The sequence below is a fragment of the Diadema antillarum genome, unplaced genomic scaffold (assembly GCF_040938485.1).
Source record: "Diadema antillarum isolate AM-2024a unplaced genomic scaffold, OU_Dant_1.0 seq00001454_RagTag, whole genome shotgun sequence".
NCBI classification, from domain to species: Eukaryota; Metazoa; Echinodermata; class Echinoidea; order Diadematoida; family Diadematidae; genus Diadema; species Diadema antillarum.
Window position 1 is genome coordinate 663,808 of NW_027272200.1, and position 21,884 is coordinate 685,691.

Consider the following 21,884-nt stretch of genomic DNA (forward strand, 5'->3'; position numbering starts at 1 on the left):
ATCTGGTTTTACAGAAACTATCGATTAACCAAGCTATTAACCCTAACCAGGCCGGGCTTTTTGGGGTGTTCTGTGGCCGAGGGGGGGGGGGGGGGGGGGTTTGATTCAAACCCCTCCCGCGAGATCTCGGCCGTCGATCACGCAATTGCCATGGAAATGGGTACATGCATTACCTGTGGTGTAATCTACCACATTATGCAAAAAGAAATGGAAATTTCCATTATATTAATAAATTATGCTAATATATGCATAAAATCATACATTTTGCTCTAAATCAGAAAGTGAAACTTCTAGAATCCTAATTTTTTTGGGATAACATTCTTTGTAGCATTCCTAACAATGTACTGAAAAAAAAATCTGGTATGAAACTTAATTTCTTATGTATTTTATTGTTTTATGAATTTCTTATGTATTTCTTTGTTTTTTGACTTTTTCTTTTATCATTTTTTTTGCAAAATTTATGACAGAACCTTTTTCAAGCATAATTTCAAGCATAACCTTTTTCAAGCATAATTCAAGCATAATGTCTCTCTAAAATTAATTGATTTCAGCCTATGAAAGTGAAAATAATCATATCTTTATGAATAAGGTGAGAAAACTCCATTTGCATAGACTTTATACACAAAATCACGTTTTTGAGCCATTTTTGGTCTGACAGGCTTGTATAAAAGGTCGTGCAGCATCGTAACGGTATGCGCAATTTTCGCGAAAATGGTGTGAAAAGATGCGCGAGACTTGAAAGTAAAAAGTCAGCAAACGGCGCGGTCAAAAAAATTCGCGCGGCGGAATAGTTGCAGAAAATGTCAAGGGGGGGGTTGATTCAACCCCCCCCCCTGGCCTTTTTAGGGTTAAACTACATAGCTGTCTTGGTCGATCTCTCAATATTCTATCTTTCCATCTATATATGTTTATCCATCTGTTTCTCTGTCTATCTGCACATATCCATTTATCTGTCTAGACATATTATCTATTGTCTATCTGTCTAAGAGTTAGTGTATCCATTCTGCAGCAGGCCTGAAAACAACATGCCTTTCATGAGCTTCGTTACAAATTTCTTTGATAATAATAACATTTATATAGCGATTCATACTGGCATTTTTAAGCGCATTGATACAGAACAGAAACCACATTTTGAATGTGGAAGGGGAGTGTGTTGCAGAAAAATGGAGCAATTCCATGATTCAAACCTATTGTGTTTGTCTTTTTAATCTAGAATAGTAAGTTTGAAACTTGCGCAGCACTTCTATTTTTTTCTTGGTATTTCTTTTCTCGCAGTATTGTGACATTGGAGATGCTTCGCGAGGCAGTCTGTCATCCTACGCCTACACTCTGCTCACGGTGTATTTCTTGCAGCAGCGAGAGCCACCTGTTCTTCCAGTGCTACAAGAGGTGAGTTTTCAGGACCAGAAACCGTGGATATCCAACATTCATTCATTCATTCATTCATTCATTCATTCATTCATTCATTCATTTATTTATTTATTATAACTTGATGAACACTGGCTGTTTATAATTGTGCATTGCAAGGCATGATCTGTACGACAAATATTTTAGACTTCAACCCTTTGTGTGTATGTTGTTTTGTTGTTGTTTTTTTACATCGAAAAATGAACTTGAGACTTGCACAATACTTTTTTTAAAATCTCCTTTCTTAGTGTGGTCCTGCTAGATAGCAGTATTGTAAGCCGATACCAGGCTTTCACCATTTTGCCTGAAGTAAACTACACCAAACAAAATTTTAAGTCGCAATCTCATGCTGTATGTATTATCACCAACCATATAAGGTGATCACAGCATATTTTTAGACACACAGTTTATCAGTGTACACAAAAAAAAAGTGTGAGTAAAACAGTCAAAAGGTCAAAACATGTTTATTGTAAATGGGTAAATGAATTTTAGAGTCACATGATTTTGATATAGGTTTTGTCTGTCTGTGTATTTTATGGAGATTGCGTTTAACTTGGCCTTCTTAGTCCATGGGCCAAGACCCAAAAAATGGGTTATTGGTACCACCTGAGGTGGCAAAATCTTTTTGGTGTCATTTTGTTTGTCGGGCATAGATATGCTTATCAAGCTATGATAGCATTTCCAAATGAGTAGCTTAGTCATAATAAATGAATTTTTAACCAATTTGTTCTCATTGTTATATCACTATACTTCTGAATCGAGACTGACCGCTATACAAAGAAGAGCACTGTCTTCTGTATGTCCACAGGTGTTCTGTTGTAAACGCGGTGCGCTTAGTCTTTATTCAAGGCAGCGAAGGCAATATCCAAAGGGTTATGATGTCCACAGCTGTCATGCGGTGCGCTTAGTCTTTATCTAGAACAATGTACCGTTATCATGTCTAAAGTTCCTAATAAAAGGGATTATCTACACTGTTTTTATACTACCCTCTTAACAAATACATCAGGTTTAAACAAAAATCACTCTGTTCATTTACAATATTATTTATTATAATGTATTGTAGTGTACCGGTACATTGTTTTTTACGTTATCTTTCATTGTTGGATGTAAATAAAATGACACTGGCGTGCTATTAGCGTTTTCACCGTAGCGTTTTCACCGGAAAATAATAAATAATTGAAAAATACGGTAAAATTCACGAGGAATTGCTTTTTCGTTGTTGTTGTTTTTAGATAAAGGGATATACACTGTATTATAAGCTTTGGATATTCCCTTCGCCGTCTTGAATAAAGACTAAGCGCTGTGGACATCAAAACCTTCGGATATTCCCTTCGCTGCCTTGAATAAAGACTAAGCGCACCGCGTTTACAACAAAACACCTGTGAACATACAGAAGACAGTGCCCTTCTTTGTATAGCCGGTTGGTCTCGATTCAGAAGTGTAGGGATATAACAATGAGACCAAATTGGTTAAAAATTCATTTATTATGACTAAGCTACTCATTTGGAAATGCTATCATAGCTTGATAAGCATATCTATGCCCGACAAACAAAATGACACCAAAAAGGTTTTGCCACCTCAGGTGGTACCAATATCTGGCCTGGCCCATGGACTATCTTTGCCTCCCCCACCAAAACTCAACATGTATATATTAAGCAGTATATATTTTTGTCCCCGCCGAACGAGTTCGAGCAGGGGACTATGAAACGGGCTCCGTATGTGTGTGTGTCCGTCCGTGTGTCCGTCTGTCCGTCCGTCCGTCCGTCCGTGTGTCCGTCCGTGTGTGCGTCCGTGTGTGATCAAAATCTTCAATTTGCTACTTCTCTGTCATTTATGAGCCAATTTTGATTCTGTTTGCTTTATATGATAGCACTACATGGGAGCTTTGAAACTTCTACACAGAATTTCAGTCGTGACCTTTGACCTTGACCTTTGACCTATATTGTACATTTTGCTACAAAATGCTACTCCTTCGCCATTTCTAACCCGATTTCGATTCCGTTTGCTTTATGTGATGGCACTAGGTGAGGGCTTCAAAACTTCTACACAGAATTTTGACCTTTGACTTCTTTGACCTTGATTTTTGACCTGTATTGTACATTTGGCTACAAAATGCTACTCCTTCGCCATTTCTAACCCGATTTCGATTCCGTTTGCTTTATGTGATGGCACTAGGTGAGGGCTTCAAAACTTCTACACAGAATTTTGACCTTTGACTTCTTTGACCTTTGACCTTGATTTTTTGACCTATATTGTACATTTTGCTACAAAATGCTACTCCTTCGCCATTTCTAACCCGATTTCGATTCCGTTTGCTTTATGTGATGGCACTAGGTGAGGGCTTCAACACTTCTACACAGAATTTTGACCTTTGACTTCTTTGACCTTTGACCTTGATTTTTTGACCTATATTGTATATTTTGCTACAAAATGGTACTCCTTCGCCATTTCTAACCCGATTTCGATTCCGTTTGCTTTATGTGATGGCACTAGGTGAGGGCTTCAACACTTCTACACAGAATTTTGACCTTTGACTTCTTTGACCTTTGACCTTGATTTTTTGACCTGTATTGTACATTTTGTTACAAAATGCTACTTCCGGCGGGGACATATATTACGCACCGCGTAATTTCTACTTTTCCTTTTTATATAATATCTAAAAAAAATATAGCTATCCGATTGGTCGATTGCCCATCACATGACAATTTTGTTTGAGCAAAAATGGATGATGCATGTTTACCATCGCACGGCTCCGATGTCACAATAAACAAACATTTGCCATGCACACTCCACAATTACCTGCGCGCTTGCAAGCGCGTACTTTTGTTACTCATTTTTGTAAACAACTTCAACTGATCAGTTTTGCATATGTACGTACATACACTTGACGGCTGACTGTGACTGTGCAGCTACTCGTTTTCCATCATCACGAAAATGGTTGCCACTTCTGTGCTAAATTCAAGAATCTGCCTAGATTACATCTGTTGATGTCCAAGGTGTTGTACAAAACAAATAGTGTATGGTCTTTACTCGTGTAGTGGAACAAGATTTTGCACTCGGTGAAAGATAGAGGCGCACTATTCAACTCGGCTTCACTTTGTTGAATAGAGCGCATGTATCTTTCACCTTGTGCGAAATCTTGTACCATCGCACTCGTGACCATTCACTATTTGTGTAATGTTTTGAACCGTCTTCTCTGCCTCAGCTGTACCCAGGTGACAAGATGCCAGTGCATGAAGTGGATGGCTGGAATGCCTGGTTCTTTGATGACATCAAGAGACTGGTGAGTGCCAATACTGATACTGTAAAATACTCACATCATGAATATGCATATATATCCAAATTCGTACATGAATGCCTGGTTCTTTGATAACATCAAGAGACTGGTGAGTGCTGATACTTATGGCTGTAAAATGCTAATATCATGAATATGCATATTATATGCAAATTCATACGTTCATGAATTCGTCCTGGGAAACCCACCCACGTGTGTAAAAAGTTTCTAGAAAAATGAGATTGCACATATGGCGCTCAGGGAATATAAAGTTAGTTCCTTCCGATTCCTCCTAAAATGTTCAGTGGTTATGCAGCCTTATTATTGTTCAGGTGTGACTGAAATGACATATGTGCTGTTGATCGCCACTGTCTTCTCCTTGAGTTTGTAGCAATGAAATACCATTGTTTGCCATTTCCAGCGTGGTTTGCTTCTGGACAGAGTTTGCACCCATGCCGAACTTGGCAGTGAACAGGAAATGTGATTCAGCAGATTTATATCTTTGAGTTTTGTTTTGTTTGTTTGTTTTTTTGTCTTGTTTGTTTGTAATGGCATACCCTCTCTCCATTGTTGCTGCAGTAACTGCAGCTAATGCTGAACCCAGCACTGGGCCTTGACTTTAAGTCAATCCTTATTTGTGACTGTGGCTGCAGTTTGAGTTCTATTTATAAGTGCATTGAGGTCCCCTTTATTGTGTGGAACAAAAGTGGATTAAACTACATGGTAACCGCTGTGGATAGTTTACCACAAACTAAAATTTGGTAATGTCATTAACCCTATTTTAACTGGGGGGTCAAATTGACCCCCCCCCCTCGACGTTTCGCGCCACGATTCCGCAACGCGCAAAGATTTTGCCGCGTCGTTTCATGACTTTTTTCATTGAAGTCTCCCGCATATTTTGAGACCAAATTTGCGACGTCCAGGTACTTCGTTCTGATGTTACGTAATGTTTTGCATATGCATGTCAACCCGAAAACGGCTCTGATTCATGATATCGTGTGCAAATCCAATGCAAATTGTGTTTTTTTGTTAAATTGACATAAATTAGATTATTTCAACTTTAAATCATTGAAATTAATAAATTCTAATGTAGATAAGCTTGAAAGAGTGCCTGCAATAAATTTTGGGAAAAAAACAATAGAAAACAAAAGGTTGAAAAAACAATGAAATACATAAGAAATTAACAAAACAATAAAAAACAAAAGGAATTAAATTTGATTGTGCTATTTTTTTACAAGAAAATTGTTTAATGTGTCTTGAGGAATTCTGACACAAAAATTTAGAAATCCTTCAGTCTTTTTAATGGAGTTACAGGGGAGAATATGATTTCATGCATAAATTTGCATAATTAATTTACTAAAAATAGAAAATCAATATTTTTGGATTGTATGACTGTGTAATCTTGTAGTTGACATCCGGCTCTATGTTCAGGCAAAATTTTGCGGCAATCGCGCCATCAGCGGCCGAGATCTGAAGGGGGGGTCAAATTGACCCCCCCTCAGTAAAAACTTGGTCTCAAATAGCCCAGTTAGAATAGGATTAAAGGGACTGTACAGTACTGATTGAGGTGAGGATTCAGGTTTATAACACGTTTTGGTGAGATAATGAGAAACCTCTTATGAAATATGAAAGAGCATGTAATTTCAAGAAGGATTCAATGTTTATTTGATGAAAATTAGCCTTGAAATGGCTGAGATATCCAATAAAAGCGATCCCAATAAAATTGACAGGCCACGACTTTTATTAGGATCTCTTTGTTTTTCCTTGTTTTTAGATATCTCAGTCATTTCAAAACCGACCTTCATCAAATAAACTTTTGATTCCCCTTAGAATTGTATGCTCTTTAACATTTCATAGAGTGGTCTCTAAATATCTCGCACAACGTTACAAGCTGAATCCTCACCTCAACCAGTACTGTACACTCCCTTTAACATTATACTACTCCAAGTACTCACAATGATATCAAAGTTTCTGGTGACTGTTCTTTGAGAGCGTGAATGTGTGGGCAAGGGTATTGACGATGTAAAGCAACCAAGTGACCAGCTATTTGATCATGTCGTTTCTTCCAGCGGTTTGTGTGGAGGGATGGTGGGCGAAACAGGGAGTCACTGGGGTCTCTGTGGCTGGGCCTGCTGCGCTTCTACACAGAGGAGTTTGACTTCACCAAATTCGTGGTCAGCATCCGGCAGAAGAAGCAGCTGACGCGCTTCGAGAAGCTCTGGATGACACCCCAGCGGGGGATCGCCATCGAGGACCCCTTCGATCTGGACCACAACCTCGGTGGGGCAGCGTCCAAGAAAAGTGAGCTGCTGAGGCAACCATCCATTGCCCATGGGCACATCTCCATAATCTCAACCTTCTCTTTTTGTTTCCTCTCAAAGGATAGTAGAGTATTCCTCTGTGATACATGTACCTGTAAACATGACCTCTTGGCAAGCTATGTATCTCGATAACTTTGCAGACATTCAAGCCAAAGAATTGGCAAATAAGTTGATGCGGTCTAAAAATTTATAGACTGATAGTTTTTGCAAAATCAAAAGTTAGATAATGTAACTACTTCCTGTCCGAAGTCTTTGTTTAATGCTCCTGAACAAGGCCAAATGCAACTATCTTTCTATTACACTGAACTTGAGTTCACCAGTAAAAGATTGTTGTGGAATGTAGAGTCAATTTCACAATTGAATGTGTATCAGTTTCAGAAAAGAAAAAAAAAATGCCTGCAAAGTGCAGCGCATGTCATTGGAATGCTTGTCCGAATTCCTGGATGAGGAAGTCAATTTTTTAAGAGCTCGATAGGGGATGGGAGTGGTCATTCAAAATTGATAGAATGAATGAAAATGGTGTTATGTTTATGATGAACCTTGAAGGCACTTGGCTCTATTCATCTCTTTTCTTCTCTATACTGCTTCATTTTCCAGTGGCAACATATATACTCCAGGTCTTTCGCCATGCTAGGCAGCATTTTGGCACACCCAACAAGCACGCTCTGGGGAATTACAGGATGCAAAATGTGAATTTGGTAAGAGAGAGAAAACAAACAAAAAAAACAAACACATTAATAGATAAGTGATAGAGACATTGCATTTATAATGTGTGACCCTGCATCCAAACAGCAGCATAGCAGTTGCCATATGTTATTGGTTGGCGCAGGTTAAACTTTGTAGGAGGAATTTCTTAGCTCTAGGAATACCCATATGTACTTTATCAGTTTCAGCAGTAGCATCAACGCTTTGAAATAATCACAAAAGAATGAGCTTAATGACAGAATCGTATTACAGGAAAATCGACAATCTCCTCGTACAGACACGAAGGAGCGTAGTCTCTTGTTTGCGCAGTAAAAGAGGGAGTCACCACATTTTAATAGACCCTTGACTTCAAAGCCAAATTTAATTCTCAAAGCTGAATGTCATAGGGGGTTATTCCATGTGGTTAGAAACATCCAATATTGATGAAAAATATTTATTGTAAAGCTGAAAATGCATTTTATCAGGATCGAAAACCAATCACAAAATCAGCCCTTTGTTTATTTTGGTCTCACATATTTTATGATAAAGGCTTTTATCAAATTATGTTACGCTTTGTAAGAATTCCCACATTGAATGATTGCGCTCTCGTACTGTTTCATATCAAACTTCAGAACTACTTTCTGGACATCGATAAGCTGACCGGCGGCGAGGCCCCGCCCAATGACAGGGGCTGCAGGATTTGCGGCAAGATTGGTCACTTCGTCAAGGACTGCCCGGTGAAGAAGCGCGGCCAGGACAGACGAGATCAGGAGAGGCGGGACAGGGAAAGGCGAGAGCAACAGAGAGGGAAAGGTGCGGTGCCGTTTTCACAACTTCTTTTGCGAGCCCTTCATTAGCTTTTTATTTTTTCCGATTAAGCTCCTATTCTCCGTAAAGAGGAAATCCAGTCCAAATATAAGTTAGTCTGATAGAAAAGAGTAAAATCTTACGAGTTCAGCAGTAAAAATTTGACTGAAATCGGATGAAAAATAAGGAAGTTATGACATTTTGAAGTTTTGCTGATTTCTGTAAAACAGTTCTTGTACAGTGGATATGAATATGCATATGAATGAGCTAACCATGTCATACCCTCACAATTTTCCATTGATAGTGTAAAAAAAAGAATGAAAAAATTTAAATGTTTGTGTCATTGAAGTCTGAAACATGATGTTATTCCTGGTTGAATAACTTCAGAATAGTGATCAGTTAGATATACAAGGATTTGAGCCTCGGGCATTTATTGCGTTTGAATGAAAAAGTGGAAATTTCAAAATTTTATGTACAAACTATATGGTAAGTTGTGAGAGAATGACATGCTCACTTTGCCATTTGCATATTCATATTGACTGTTCAAGAACTGTTTCCCCCCAAAACAGCAAAACTTCAAAATGTCATAAATTTCTTATTTTTCATCTGATTTCAATCAAAATTATACCGTTTGACTTATGATATTTTACTCTTTCTTATCATACTAACTTATATTTGGACTGGATTACCCCTTTAAGTGGTGCCTTTCCCATAGCTTACTTTAGATTAAGCTCCTATATTTTCCTTGTTGGTAGTGATACCAGTGCTTCCTTTGTGGTACCCTTTCGATAGCTGCCTTCAGATGAAGCTCCCATGCATTCTCGGAGACACTGATGCCTACTTTGCAGTGCCCTTCTAAATTCCAGCAGTACCCTGGTGGTGCTGTTAACAAAGCTTCATATACAATGCCCTTCTCATAGCTTCCAGAGACTCCAACCCCCAGCACCTTCTGATCTGGAGATTCTCCCGCCTGAAACCCCTAGCAAACGGGAGACTCCAAGTTGATGTGCGCGAAGCGCGAAATTCCTTGCGGCTGGGGTCCAGTCTAGGGTTCTAGATGCTCTCTCGTGCTATCTAAGGCTTATTTTTCAACATACAATATGGCAATAAGTAGGAAATCTTTTCCAACGGGAGACACAGAGCCAGGGCAGGAGAAATTAAATCTCAAGCGGGAGAACAGGAGATTTTGCAAAAATGGGCTTTCGGCGGGAGATCTCCCGTCAAAAGCGGGAGAGTTGGAGTCTCTGAGCTTCCTGCAGATTATGCACCTATACTCCTCAGGTGGTTCTCTTGCCAAAGCTTCCTTTGCAGTGCCCTTCCCATAGTTTCCTTCAGATTATTAAGCTCCTATACATTTTACTTCCTTGTGATGCTGCTCCAAATGTTTCCTTGTATAGATTAAAGGTATAATTTATCATGTGCAGATGAAACAAAAACCCAGCTTTATTGCTTCAAAATAGTTTTAAAATGTCAGTTAGGGATAGGAACAACCAATTTAAAAAAATTGAATCAATATAGTCAATGTTAAATATTGTTAGATATACAAAGTGTGAACTATAGTTATAATAAAACTGTTTCTAGACTAAACCATGTACAGTTACAGTTTATTGAGAAAAGTAGTGATATCTCCTTATATTTCAGGCTTTATGGCAAAATGTTTATATGGTAGGATGTTTTGTGATATAACTGACCTACACATATGCATCACATGTGATATCTCAAACATTTTTAAAATCACTACTCCCAGTGGTAAACAGTACCTTTAAATACACTCTATACTCCTGCCTGAAACAATTTTATGGTCTTAAATCAGTGGAAGTGATTTGTGATGTTTGACACGTAAGGTTGGTACTGAAGTCTAAAGTAGTCAATTGTATGCCTAGATTCTGTTTAGTGTAGATGTTTGTTAAAGTGAAAAAGCTTGAATATCAATGCATGGAGCCTTCTACATCATCCTTCAAACTCACTTTTTATACCCCCGCCAAACGAAGTTTGAAGGGGGTATATAGGAATCAGCGGACTGTCGGGCGGTCGGGCGGTCGGGCGGTCGGGCGGTCGGTCGGGCGGTCGGGCGGTCGGGCGGTCGGGCGGTCGGTCCGTTGCAAATCTTGCGTCGCGAACTACTTCCTCAGTTTTCAACCGATTCCCATAAAACTTGGCACAGATGTGTGCCTTGGGTTGTAGATGTGCAAGACTATTTTTTGACAGTACCCAAAAGTACGTTGCCATGGTAACGGCATATTATGGGCAAAAATGGGTACAAATCTTGCGTCGCGAACTCCTCCCACAGTTTTTGATCAATTTTTATGAAATTAGGTACAGATGTTCATCTGAATATGTTAATGTGCAAGACACATATTTCCGCAGTGGCAAAAAGTGCGTTGCCATGGTAACGGCATGTTATTGGTAAAATATAGGGCAAAATGCTTCATGGCAAAACTGCTTCATCAGTGTTCTTCCAATTCTCATGGAATTCATATTGAATGTTTGTCTTAGGATATAGGTCAGCATGACACATTTCTTGACAGTGACAAAAAGTATGTTGCCATGGTAACAGCTCACATATTATGAGCCAAAATGATGGAAAATTTTGTGTTGCAAACTACTTCCTCAGTTTTTGCCCAATTTCCATGAAACTTGGTACAGATGTGTGCCTTTGGTTGTAGATGTGCAAGACGCATTTTTTTACAGTACCCGAAAGTACGTTGCCATGGTAACGGCATATTAATGGCAGAAGATCAAGGAAAGATCTTGCGGATTTAACTACTTCCTCAGTTTTTTGACCAAAGCTTATGAAATGTGGCACACACCTTGATCTTGGTGGGAAGATGTGGAAGACATATTTTTCGGACGTGTCGGAAGCTGCGTTGCCATGGTAACGGCATATAAATGGCAGAAGATCAAGGAAAGATCTTGCGGATTGAACTACTTCCTCTATTCGACTGAAGCTCATGAAATGTGGCACACACATTGGTCTTGGTGGGAAAATGTGCAAGACATATTTTTTGGACATGTGGGAAGCTGCGTTGCCATGGTAACGGCATATTAATGGTGGAAGATCAAGGAAAGATCTTGTGGATTGAACTACTTCCTCAGTTTTTGACAAAAGCTTATGAAATGTGGCACACACAATAGTCTTGGTGGGAAGATGTGCAAGACATATTTTTCGGACGTGTCGGAAGCTGCGTTGCCATGGTAACGGCATTTAAATGGCAGAAGATCAAGGAAAGATCATTCCTTGGTAAGACTGTCGTCACGGGGCGGGGGTATTAATCACCTTAAGTGATATTTCTAGTTTTTTTTTGTATCTGGTTGTAGGTACTCCAGACAAGAGTTCGGCAAATGGTGCCAAGCATCCAGAGACGCCGTCCTCTCCCAAGGAAGAGACAGACAAGAATACAGATGCCAAGCAGAAAGTTGGCAGCGAGCCAAGTATCAAGAAGACTGAGGTACCAGTGGTGTCTCATGTTTGTGTCGCTGTGTGTGTGTATGCGAGAATGTGTTTACACACTTCACCATCTTTTGTTGAAACAGAATATGAATCAAATTAGACTACAGAATACCAATAAAAATCAGAATTTTAGACTGTATACACTGTAATATTTTTTTCTCAAATCAGAGAAAATTTGCAATTGAGAAACACAGCAATGTAATCGGAGACAATCGTAGTGTTATCCCTTTGTAAGAGAAGAGTAAGCAATTTTCCGCCTGAGAGATGATGTTCATTGCTTTTGTAGGCAATAATTTTGGTGAATATCGACATTTGACTTGCGAAATTCCCCCAAAATAGAAATACTGCAAAAGATACGACTTATACAGTATTTTGTGTACTTTGTAGTGACAATTATTACCACAACAGGTGCATTGATTGCTTGTTTTAGATCTTCACAAATTCCTCCTTTTTGAATTCCTTGTTTGTTCAACTTTTGCCTCAGCTCACCAAAGAAGCAGAGAAGCCGCAGAAGACTGCAAATGTGGCTGACGAGATACAAACGAGGCCCGGCAAACGGTCGAAAGAGAAAGCCAAGGCCGTCGAGCCAGTTGCCAGGCAGCTGTTTGTAGCCCAAAATGGGAATCGCAGAGAGCGTTCCCCAGCGGGGCAGAAGACTGCCGAGAAGGCCAAAGAGGTGACAGCGCCCCCTGCCACTGAGAAAGAGAGAAGACCTGATGCACCGAGCGAGGTAAGCTCAGTTCCTCCTTTTCTGTGTCTACTCACCCTCATTCTTTTCACTCTGCCTGTAAGTGTACTGTTTTGGCTGTCTCAGGGTCTATTTTATGTTATTTTTTGTGGTGTACTTGCTGTGGATGTGTTTGTAGTGTCTGTGTCTTAGCCTTGCTTTCTGTTCCTGTTTTGTTTTCATGGTCATCTAAAAAAATTGTTAGCTATATCAGCAGGGTTTTTTAAACACCTGACAATCGTTTTACCTCGATAAAGGATAACAAATGATATGCCGCATACAATTGTATGCCAGACACATGTTTGGCGGAAGAAACACCGCCAAAAGAACAAGCTCAAAGTGACTTCTACTGACTTCTAAATCTCAAGTAGACCGCATCAGACACCGATCAAGAAATGTTACTGACCGCTAGACACCTGACCAGAGGCCATACATACTCTAGCTAATATACAGCTCCATGGCATTCATACAAACCAAACCCAATTCTTATTCCAGTTCGTAAGGTCCATGATGCTGTTTTCGGGAACACCTACAAAACGACACAAAACAAAATAAATATAGCTTAAACAAATGCCTCCTTTTCCATACAAAAATCTCAATTTGTAGCTTATGTTCATTGATACCAAAATTTTGATTCATTAGTGCAGCAATGTAGAGGTGTATGTTACGTAGAAACATTGTTTTCTGGTGATCATAATGCATGATGACATAACATTGTTTTTGTCTGTTATGTGTCAAAGTCCAGTACTCCATCTTTGAGAGGGTTTCATTGGATATCACTACTTTTGATAACTATGAGTGTTTAGACTGGTGCATTTTGATTTCAGTAACATTCTCACGATAATATTCTCATCTGTGCCATCACTCTGTTGAGTTGCGTTAGTCTTCACCCCAAGGTGTTTTCATGATTCAGTCATACTCGGAACATCACTAACTTCCAAAACTAACTCATCACCGCTACACTTTCATGTCAGGATACCAAGAGAGAAAGGAAGAGGTCCGCAGCATCATCCGATTCCAAGTCTGCTCCTCCGAGCGGTGAAGACGTTAAACAGAAATCGGACGCAAATACCTTGAAAAAGTCTGGGGCAGTGGATGTTCCTGTCAGAAACTCCAGAGTCGCATCATCTAGTGCTCCAGCCCCAGAAATGTCATCTAGGGCTGTGAGTCAAGATCGGAGATTGCCTAATCAAAGCGGGAGAACAGTTCCCCTGGAAGATGGAAGGCCCGTGCGGGCAGAGCAACAGAGTAGTGACACTGACCAGCCACTTACAAGGACTGAAGTTATAAACCCCACAGCGGGGTCACACCCCTCTGTTATTCCAGCAAGGACTGCAGTGGCGAGTTCTGTTGGTCCAGGAACCACGCCCATTCACCCCACATCTCAGCCCATAAGCAACACCATGCATACTACCATACCCGGTCCGGTTGGGAGCATGTCCAACGGTCCCGCCCCCAATCCTGGTCAAGTCCGGCCTCCAACCCTCTCCATGGGACTTCCCACCCACCAGGGCTTCCCAGGTCCTGCTAACAACTTTGCCAATGGTCCATACCCCCGTTACCCCCTGCCACACCCCTCCCCTCCCTTTCCTGGCCATATGGGAATGCCATTCCCCCCAAATTTCCAAGCACCAAGACAGATGCCACCGTATGGTAGCAAGCCTATGGAGCTGAAGGTAAGCCAGACTTTTGATCATTGCCATTAGTTATGGTGACATTGTCCAGAGAGATGTAAATGTCTTCAAGTATAGTAGAGCTTCAAAGCAACAAATCGATAATCAGTTTATAAATGTTTTACAAACTGAAAAAGTGATTTTTTTTTTTTTAAAGGATTAATTCAACATCTTCATCTTATTCATGATATATTGAGACTTTTACATTTCACAGAACAAAAGGATTTTTTTTTTTAAATGATCACTCAAATCATATCAAAATATTCACACTAAAATTATACCTGTACATCTCTACCAAAGATGCTTTTTAATAGTCTAGTAAGTTAAATCTACATGATTCATGATTCATCTTCATCATTTCTTTGTCATATTATTCAGTTCATTTTTTTTTTTGTTCCTGTGATGTATGATCATTAAAATGAAGCATTTAGTGTGATGTACAGTTCATAGTGTTGAACAAGGCAGGATTATCACTATTATTGTTGTTTAAAAATGGTAGTGTTTCATGATTCTATATCATAAGAGTCTGACAGACAAACTTACCCAGTTGGTTCAACTGTGTGTGTTTTCATTTCATTTATTTATTTCCTTTGTTTATTATGTATTCATCTATCTATCAGTCTATCTATATATCTGTCTAAATATTCATCTATTTGTTTAATCACTTGATTTCTGGGCCTTGTATTTGATATGTTGAGTTAGTGGTATGGTCAATATCAATTCTATATAAGTAGCTGAACATATATGAGACAAATGTGTATGTCTTCATATATCTATCTGTCTGTCTCTCTCTCTCTCTCTCTCTTTCTCTCTCTCTGTATGTATATACTTAATCTATCTTTCTTTATATCTACACTGTATCTATCTATCTGTCTATGTAATCATTTGATTTCTGAGCCTGGTATCTGATATATTGTGATTGATGATATTGTCAATTGTGCATCCATAGCTGACCACATATTGGACATATGTTCAGTAAGACCCCGTTTACAGTGCGGGGCTGGGCCGAGCCACGGCCGAGCCCGGCCTCAATTGCGGGGCCGAGCCACGCAATTTTGTCTGTTTACACTGCCGGGCTCGGCCGCGCTTTCAATTCAAACCTTTCAATATTTTGTTGTAGTGGCGCTCTGCTTGTAAACAAATGCAATTTGGTATAGTCTGGTTTTCAGACCCTTTGCCAACTGGATTCTGTGGTGACGAAGTCTCCGTTCGGGCAAAGGCCTTTGCCGAAGGAAAAATCCTTTGCAGGACAAAATCACCTTAAACTATACTAGTTTTCGACGTTGAAGGGGCTAATATCCTGAATAGCGAAATATTACGGGCAGAGGGTCTGGAAGCCAGACTAAAATTGGCCGCGCATTTGGCCCAGTTTGCGTTTACACTGAGAAAAGGCCGGGCTCGGCATTTGACCTTTTGCGCGTTACACCGAAATGAAGGCCGCAGCCCAGCCCCGCACTGTAAACGGGGTCTTAGGCTCTTAAATTGCTCTCAGATGGTATCCATTGACACTTACAATAAAAAAATATGGTATTTCAGTGTTTTCTTACCATAAAAGCTTGAAATATTGGTTCAGTGAAGGTTCATAATCCCCCTTTTGTATCTGTTTGATTTATCCACTTATTTGGTCTTCCACTATGCCCATTTGCCCCATTTACAATAAAAAAATATGGTATTTCAGTGTTTTCTTACCATAAAAGCTTGAAATATTTCTTCAGTGAAGGTTCATAATCCCCCTTTTGTATCTGTTTGATTTATTCAGTTATTGGTCTTCCATTATGCCCATTTGCCCCATTTGCGGTGGCATGATGGCCCAGGGCCACCAAAAATTGATGTTGGTCCGCCAAATTCCAAAAAGGTTCATCTTTTGGTGGCCCAATTCTGGGCAACTAAGATTCAAAATGGATTGTTTCGGTTGCCTGTTTTTCAGGCCACTACAAATCTCATGCGGGCCACCAAAATTTTAGATTTAAAGATTTTAGTGACCCAAACAAGCCACCAGAGAAATAAGTTAGTGTCGAGCCCTAAATGTCACATATATAACTTTTTTTTTGGGGGGGGGGGGGAGGGTAATCCAATGACTACATAAAATTTGTTGTTGTTTGTCTGTGTTTTTATCTTAACATCTTTCAAATGGATATTTCCAAACCCTCCCTCCTGCAACCTGCAGCAACAAGATCTGACGGCCCTGCTGCATTCTATCCAGAAGGGCTCAGCAAAGCCACCTCAGGGACCAGGACAAAGACAGGTTGGGTTCCGTGAAGACCAAGTACTGCCTCTGCTGTACTTCTCTTCTCTGATCGGCACACCTGGGCCCCATTTCATAAAAGAGTTGATACAACGGCAAACTCTTGGTGGAATAGCAAGCGTCGTGGTAACGACAAGAATCCAACTTTGTGACTGGCCGTTGCTATGGGAAAATGGCATTCCAGCTTGAGTTGATATAACATCTTTTATGAAATAGGACCCTGGTGGCATACTTTTGTTGTTGTTGTATTTTTCTGTAGACCAGCTAACAAATTTATTTGGATTCCATGCGTACTTATCTTTCAAAGGTTATCCATTTTGGGGAGAATGTTTCCCTCTTTGCTGACCTGACACAGCTACAGCCCCTATGTGCAAACTGATTCAAAGTGTAGAAATATGTTTGTTAGGAACAGCTAAATTTAGTGGCATACTGTAACATCCTCAGCAATTAATGTACCGAATTTTGAAAACATAGGTAAAACGATCCATTGTACAGATTCATGAAACCGATTGTCAGTGAAGAGGATGACGTAACCCTCTAAAACATTTTGACATCTGAGTGGATTACATTGCTGTCAAGTTCAGAGAAAGTCAAGCAAATGGCAATTTAGACCCATTGAACAAACATCCCACCCCTTCTGATCATATATGATACAAACCCACAGTGCCGACAGTGAGACCCAAATTGCAATGAGATATTAACATGATATTGCCTGGTGCAGGGCAGTATGCCTCTCTAGAATGCCTGCCCCATTTTTGTAGCTAAAAGAGAAATTCCCTCTCGAAGAATAGGTATTAAACATTATGTGTCATTATTTGCATGATTGTTAGCAGCCTGAAATGCAATGCTTCATGTACTGTTCCTTGGTCCTTTGGTGGCAGGCACCGACACAGGTTCCATTGGTGAGAGCCCCGACCACTCCACTGACTGCCCAGACTTTGGATGAGGTGGAGCACCAACTGCGGAACCAGCAACGTGCGGAGGAGCACCAGCACCTTCACACACAGCAGGTGGTGCAGCCGGGTGCCAAGTCCAGCGAACAGATAGAGCAGCAGATGCGACAGGACCAGTTTTTCCAGAACCGACAACCCTCTGCCTCCGATCAGCGCCGACCCCAGTTTGGTCCAGAAGCTCAGCAGCATCTGCCCCACCAGAACCTCCAGCAACAGTGGCACCAACACCACGGCGGGGACGCGGGGCTGCCCGAGTCCAGCCGCGCCGTGGCTCCACCATCTCAGTCGAGGCATCTGGACAGTGAGTGGGGTAGGGGCGACCAGCAGAGTTCTCGGTTCTTCCAGCAGCCCCCTGTTCAAGGGGGGCAGACGCAGCCGATACCAATCGGTGAGAGACCTGCTCAATGGCCCTTGACCCACCAGGGGCCCGGGAATCCCTCACCCACATCTCCACCACAGGGCAACTTTCCGTTTCCGGGCCAGCAGGATCTGGCCCCAGGGCATCAGCCGCAAGGGTACGGTAGCGCACCCTCTCCTCCACACAATCTGCTGCGGTCACCACCGGGTACCACATCCCCACCACACCCCTACGGACACACCCCATTAGACCAGAGAGCATCCCTGGGATTCTCAGATGTGAGAGGCAGCCCGGTCATGTCCATGTCCCTGTCTGGAGCTAACCCCACACTGTCATCAAACATGCCCTCTACCATGTGGCCACCACACCCTGAATCCACCCCGGGGTCAGATGGCGCTGGTAGTCCCCAGGACCGCAGGGAACCCAACAGGACCCCGCCCGCAGAGTCTCAATACCAGGGCCGTCTGAATGGACCAAGGTTTGGCCCTGGACATGGGCCTGAAGTCATGTTTCCGAACACGTAAGATCAAAATGTCTGGCATTTTTGTAGGTTACGATATGTACTCTGGAAGAAAAATGCAATATTACGAGATGTGAAAGTCCCTAGCTATAGTCATTTCCAATCAGGTTTGGATTGCCGTCTTAGGTTACTGTTTCCTAAAGTTCTACAGTACTGACCTCTGTGTTGTGCAAAAGCTCCACATTTAATGCAAGTGGCTAGAAGCATTCATGTGCATTCATGTGCTGTTGACTGGCCTTCGGGGGGATATCAACTTATATTATATTGCGCAGAGATGAAAATATAACATAAGACCAAGGGGAGCATTGTATTTTCTTATGGGAGCCAGCATCTTCTTATATCCCCCATATTATATGCTTGCATTTTCTTTTGTCTCCCATTAAAGCTGGTACAGTATGTTGTATGTCCCGTGTCATAAGGCTACATTTTCTTTTATCCCCCTTAGCAAGGGGATATATTTTCTTGTATTCTCCATATCATGAGGCTGCATTTTCTTATTTCCCATATTGTAAGGTTGAAGTCTTTGATATTCCCAGTATTATAAGGTCAGCCATCTTTATGATTATATGCAAGTCATACTTCTTATTTTTTTGTAGATAGAAGTTGGTCAAGATGATGCACTGGATATTGATTATGTTACCATGGTTTGTTTCTACAGTGCATTGAAATGCCAATGATGAAAAGAAAAATGGAGAGAAAAAAAAATCTTTCTTTTGTTACATTTGCATTCCACACACAGCGCTCAGCCATTCCACTTCAGTCGATCTGGCTTCAACCCTAGCCTGCCCCGCTCCAGCCACGCTGCTACCATGCCACCCCAGCATCCTCACCCCCAGCACCACCAGTCGTACCCCGGTCAGCACCGCCCCGACGCCATGTGGCACCACCACCAACACCACCAGCAACGCCAACACCACCACCAACACCACCAACACCAACAACACCAACACCACAACCAACAGCAACACCAACACCAACAGCAATTCCCATACCAACCTGGGATTGGCACCGAGCCACCGCGCTTCTCTCACCCTAACAGCGTACCTACCATGGCCCAGGCCCCTCCAATGCAGAGTAGCAATGTCCACACCTCTGATGAACTCCTTGGGAGAGGGCGTGCCCCGCCCCACTATAGCTCGTAGCGCAGAGTGATTCTACTTTTCGCCCAAAGTCGTAACCGTCAATTTTTGTTTTAACCTCAGATGTAGCTATATTTGTAATTCATTTTCTTACCTTTTAGCTTGGAAATACAACGATGTTTTAAGTGAAACCTGCTGAGAATAATTGTCAGTGCATGTGAAATAGTAGAGAGAGTACATGAATATACACTAAGGGGGCTAGGTGATTCTTTGTTTGTTTCTTTCTTTGTTACCATATGTCTGTGAGAAGTTTATGCTAGATTAAATTTGTTGGTCCATGCAAATATTGCGGTGTAAATGGCATGTCAAATCAACAAATGCTGAGTTTGAACCAACGAGGATCCTATATACCCATGAAACGGAGAATGTAGTGACACATGTCATGTAATAATTGTTCAGTTCTTCTCATACAGATGTGATTCAACAGGCACTTCTCATGTTCAGTGTGATAACAAATTAGGATAATATTTTGATTTGCGTCTCATTTGACTAGTAATTCCTTTTGACAATTGTTTTATGTTAGTGAAAAAAATGGAGAAGAATACCAACTATAGATGTATTTCTTATATGAAAATCACATTTCTTCAAGATGTAGTTGACGATAAGTAATCCATGTCTGTGCGGTGGAGTTGTACTAATTTGCCACTTTGTGGCAGTACCTAGTCGGGTCAACTAGGTATCGTTAAGTGACCGAGTTGTGTGTTTACAGTCGGGCACACATGCGTACATATCCCACCTATTGATATTCACTGCCAACATGTTAGAATACCAGAGACTCCAACCCCAAGCACCTCTTAAATTTGATATACATGCACAATATGCGTGTAGTGCACATCTCCAGCGCAAAGCGCGATGTTCCTTTGCTTAAACAGGCCATGGTAGCTCTAGGGTTACAGATGCTCTCTAAAGTTGCCGTATCCTTACTTTTGAACATATGAGAAAACTGAAGTTGGACAGGAAAAAGCTAAATTGTAAAGGTGAGAGATTTCACAAAAATGACCTCAAAGTGGGAGATTTTCTGCCAAAAGCAGAAAAGAGGGACGAGTCTCTGGCATATTCTTCCTGCTTTTTCCATCAATGAGGGTAATCAGAGCTTATTTCTGTACCATTGTTTTTGCAAACTTTTTGCAGTTTTAGAAATTGTTTGTTGTCTAAAGTTCTAGTCCCTAGTCCTGGCAAAACTTTGTGTTTCCATTTAGGTTTTATTTGTAAATGAGTGGTAGTGCAGTTTCCATCATGATTTGGACAAAACCATGCGGCGATAAAAAGTTATGAATGTTAAGTATTGGCATAGTCCTCTGGACACACACAGAAGGTTCCCTTGTAACTACTGATGTAGTTCAGCTCTTCTTCTTCTTCTTCTGTAGAAGTGCATCCTTCATAGTTGAAGATAACCTCACTGCAGAGCTGTTAGGCAAAAATAGACAAGTGAAACAACACAGCAATAAAGTTACGTATTAGTTGTGAAGAGAAATAATACTCCCATGCAAGGAGCTAAATTGGGCACAAAAACATGAAAAAAAACAAGAAAATAACCATTTACATTTGACGTCCTAAGAAGAAGTGGACTTTGTTGTCCTCGTAAGCAGCAGATTTGATGTTTTTTTATCAAGGAGGGACGTTTAATGTGCACCAAGGAAGCCAAGTTTTGATTGGCCTAATCACCCCTACAGGAGCATGGTGTGCCTTCATCTTCCAATTGCAGGTGGAGAGGTTGCGGAATCACATTCACTTCACCATTAATATTGAACTTTGCTTCTTTAATATGGGCAATGGTAATATTTCAGAAGTGGAAGACCCACGGGGGATACTGTTGTGAGGTGATGACACAACTAAAGTACTCCTATTGTCATCGTCTCCATCACTAATCAACATGTTGAGTGAGGCTGGAAGCTGTAAGGAAAGAATTTTGGCTGAGTCACTTCATCATCTTTTATTTGAATTTCAGGAGGGGACACAGATAATAAGATAGTCCATACTACAAGATGTAGCTGCTCAGACTTGTAAGGTACCTTCCCCTGAAATGTGTGTGCCCCCCCCCCCCCCCCCCCCCCCCGAGGTTTACAGAACCAGATGGGAAATCTCTCTGTGCCTAACAAGACCTTTTTTCCATGTTTAGATTTGCATAATTTGAGCTGGATTTGCATGTATTCACACATGCCATTGGGAACAAGATGCATATGGATAATCACTGCCCACGTAACTTTGTTGGTGCTGTCACGGATTGACTCGACTGGCCTCAAGCAAACATTGTTGGATGAGCATTGATGAATGATGTCAAAACGTCAAGCAATCCGATTGTGGCATCACAGTGAATAAGCTTCA

The 21,884-nt window shown here is 41.0% G+C and overlaps 1 protein-coding gene across 1 annotated transcript in view; it reads left to right on the top strand.

Moving 5' to 3' along the window:
• LOC139709609 (terminal uridylyltransferase 7-like) overlaps positions 1 to 18,303 on the top strand; it is a 40,730-nt gene extending 22,427 nt beyond the window's left edge. The window contains exons 13-23 of the mRNA XM_071621568.1: positions 1,276 to 1,389; positions 4,613 to 4,690; positions 6,751 to 6,982; positions 7,600 to 7,700; positions 8,319 to 8,499; positions 11,812 to 11,942; positions 12,429 to 12,674; positions 13,646 to 14,347; positions 16,512 to 16,589; positions 17,471 to 18,255; positions 18,291 to 18,303. Coding sequence (XP_071477669.1) covers positions 1,276 to 1,389; positions 4,613 to 4,690; positions 6,751 to 6,982; positions 7,600 to 7,700; positions 8,319 to 8,499; positions 11,812 to 11,942; positions 12,429 to 12,674; positions 13,646 to 14,347; positions 16,512 to 16,589; positions 17,471 to 18,255; positions 18,291 to 18,303 — 2,661 coding nt within the window. The remainder of the gene's footprint in view (positions 1 to 1,275; positions 1,390 to 4,612; positions 4,691 to 6,750; positions 6,983 to 7,599; positions 7,701 to 8,318; positions 8,500 to 11,811; positions 11,943 to 12,428; positions 12,675 to 13,645; positions 14,348 to 16,511; positions 16,590 to 17,470; positions 18,256 to 18,290) is intronic.
• Positions 18,304 to 21,884: the final 3,581 nt, after the last annotated feature.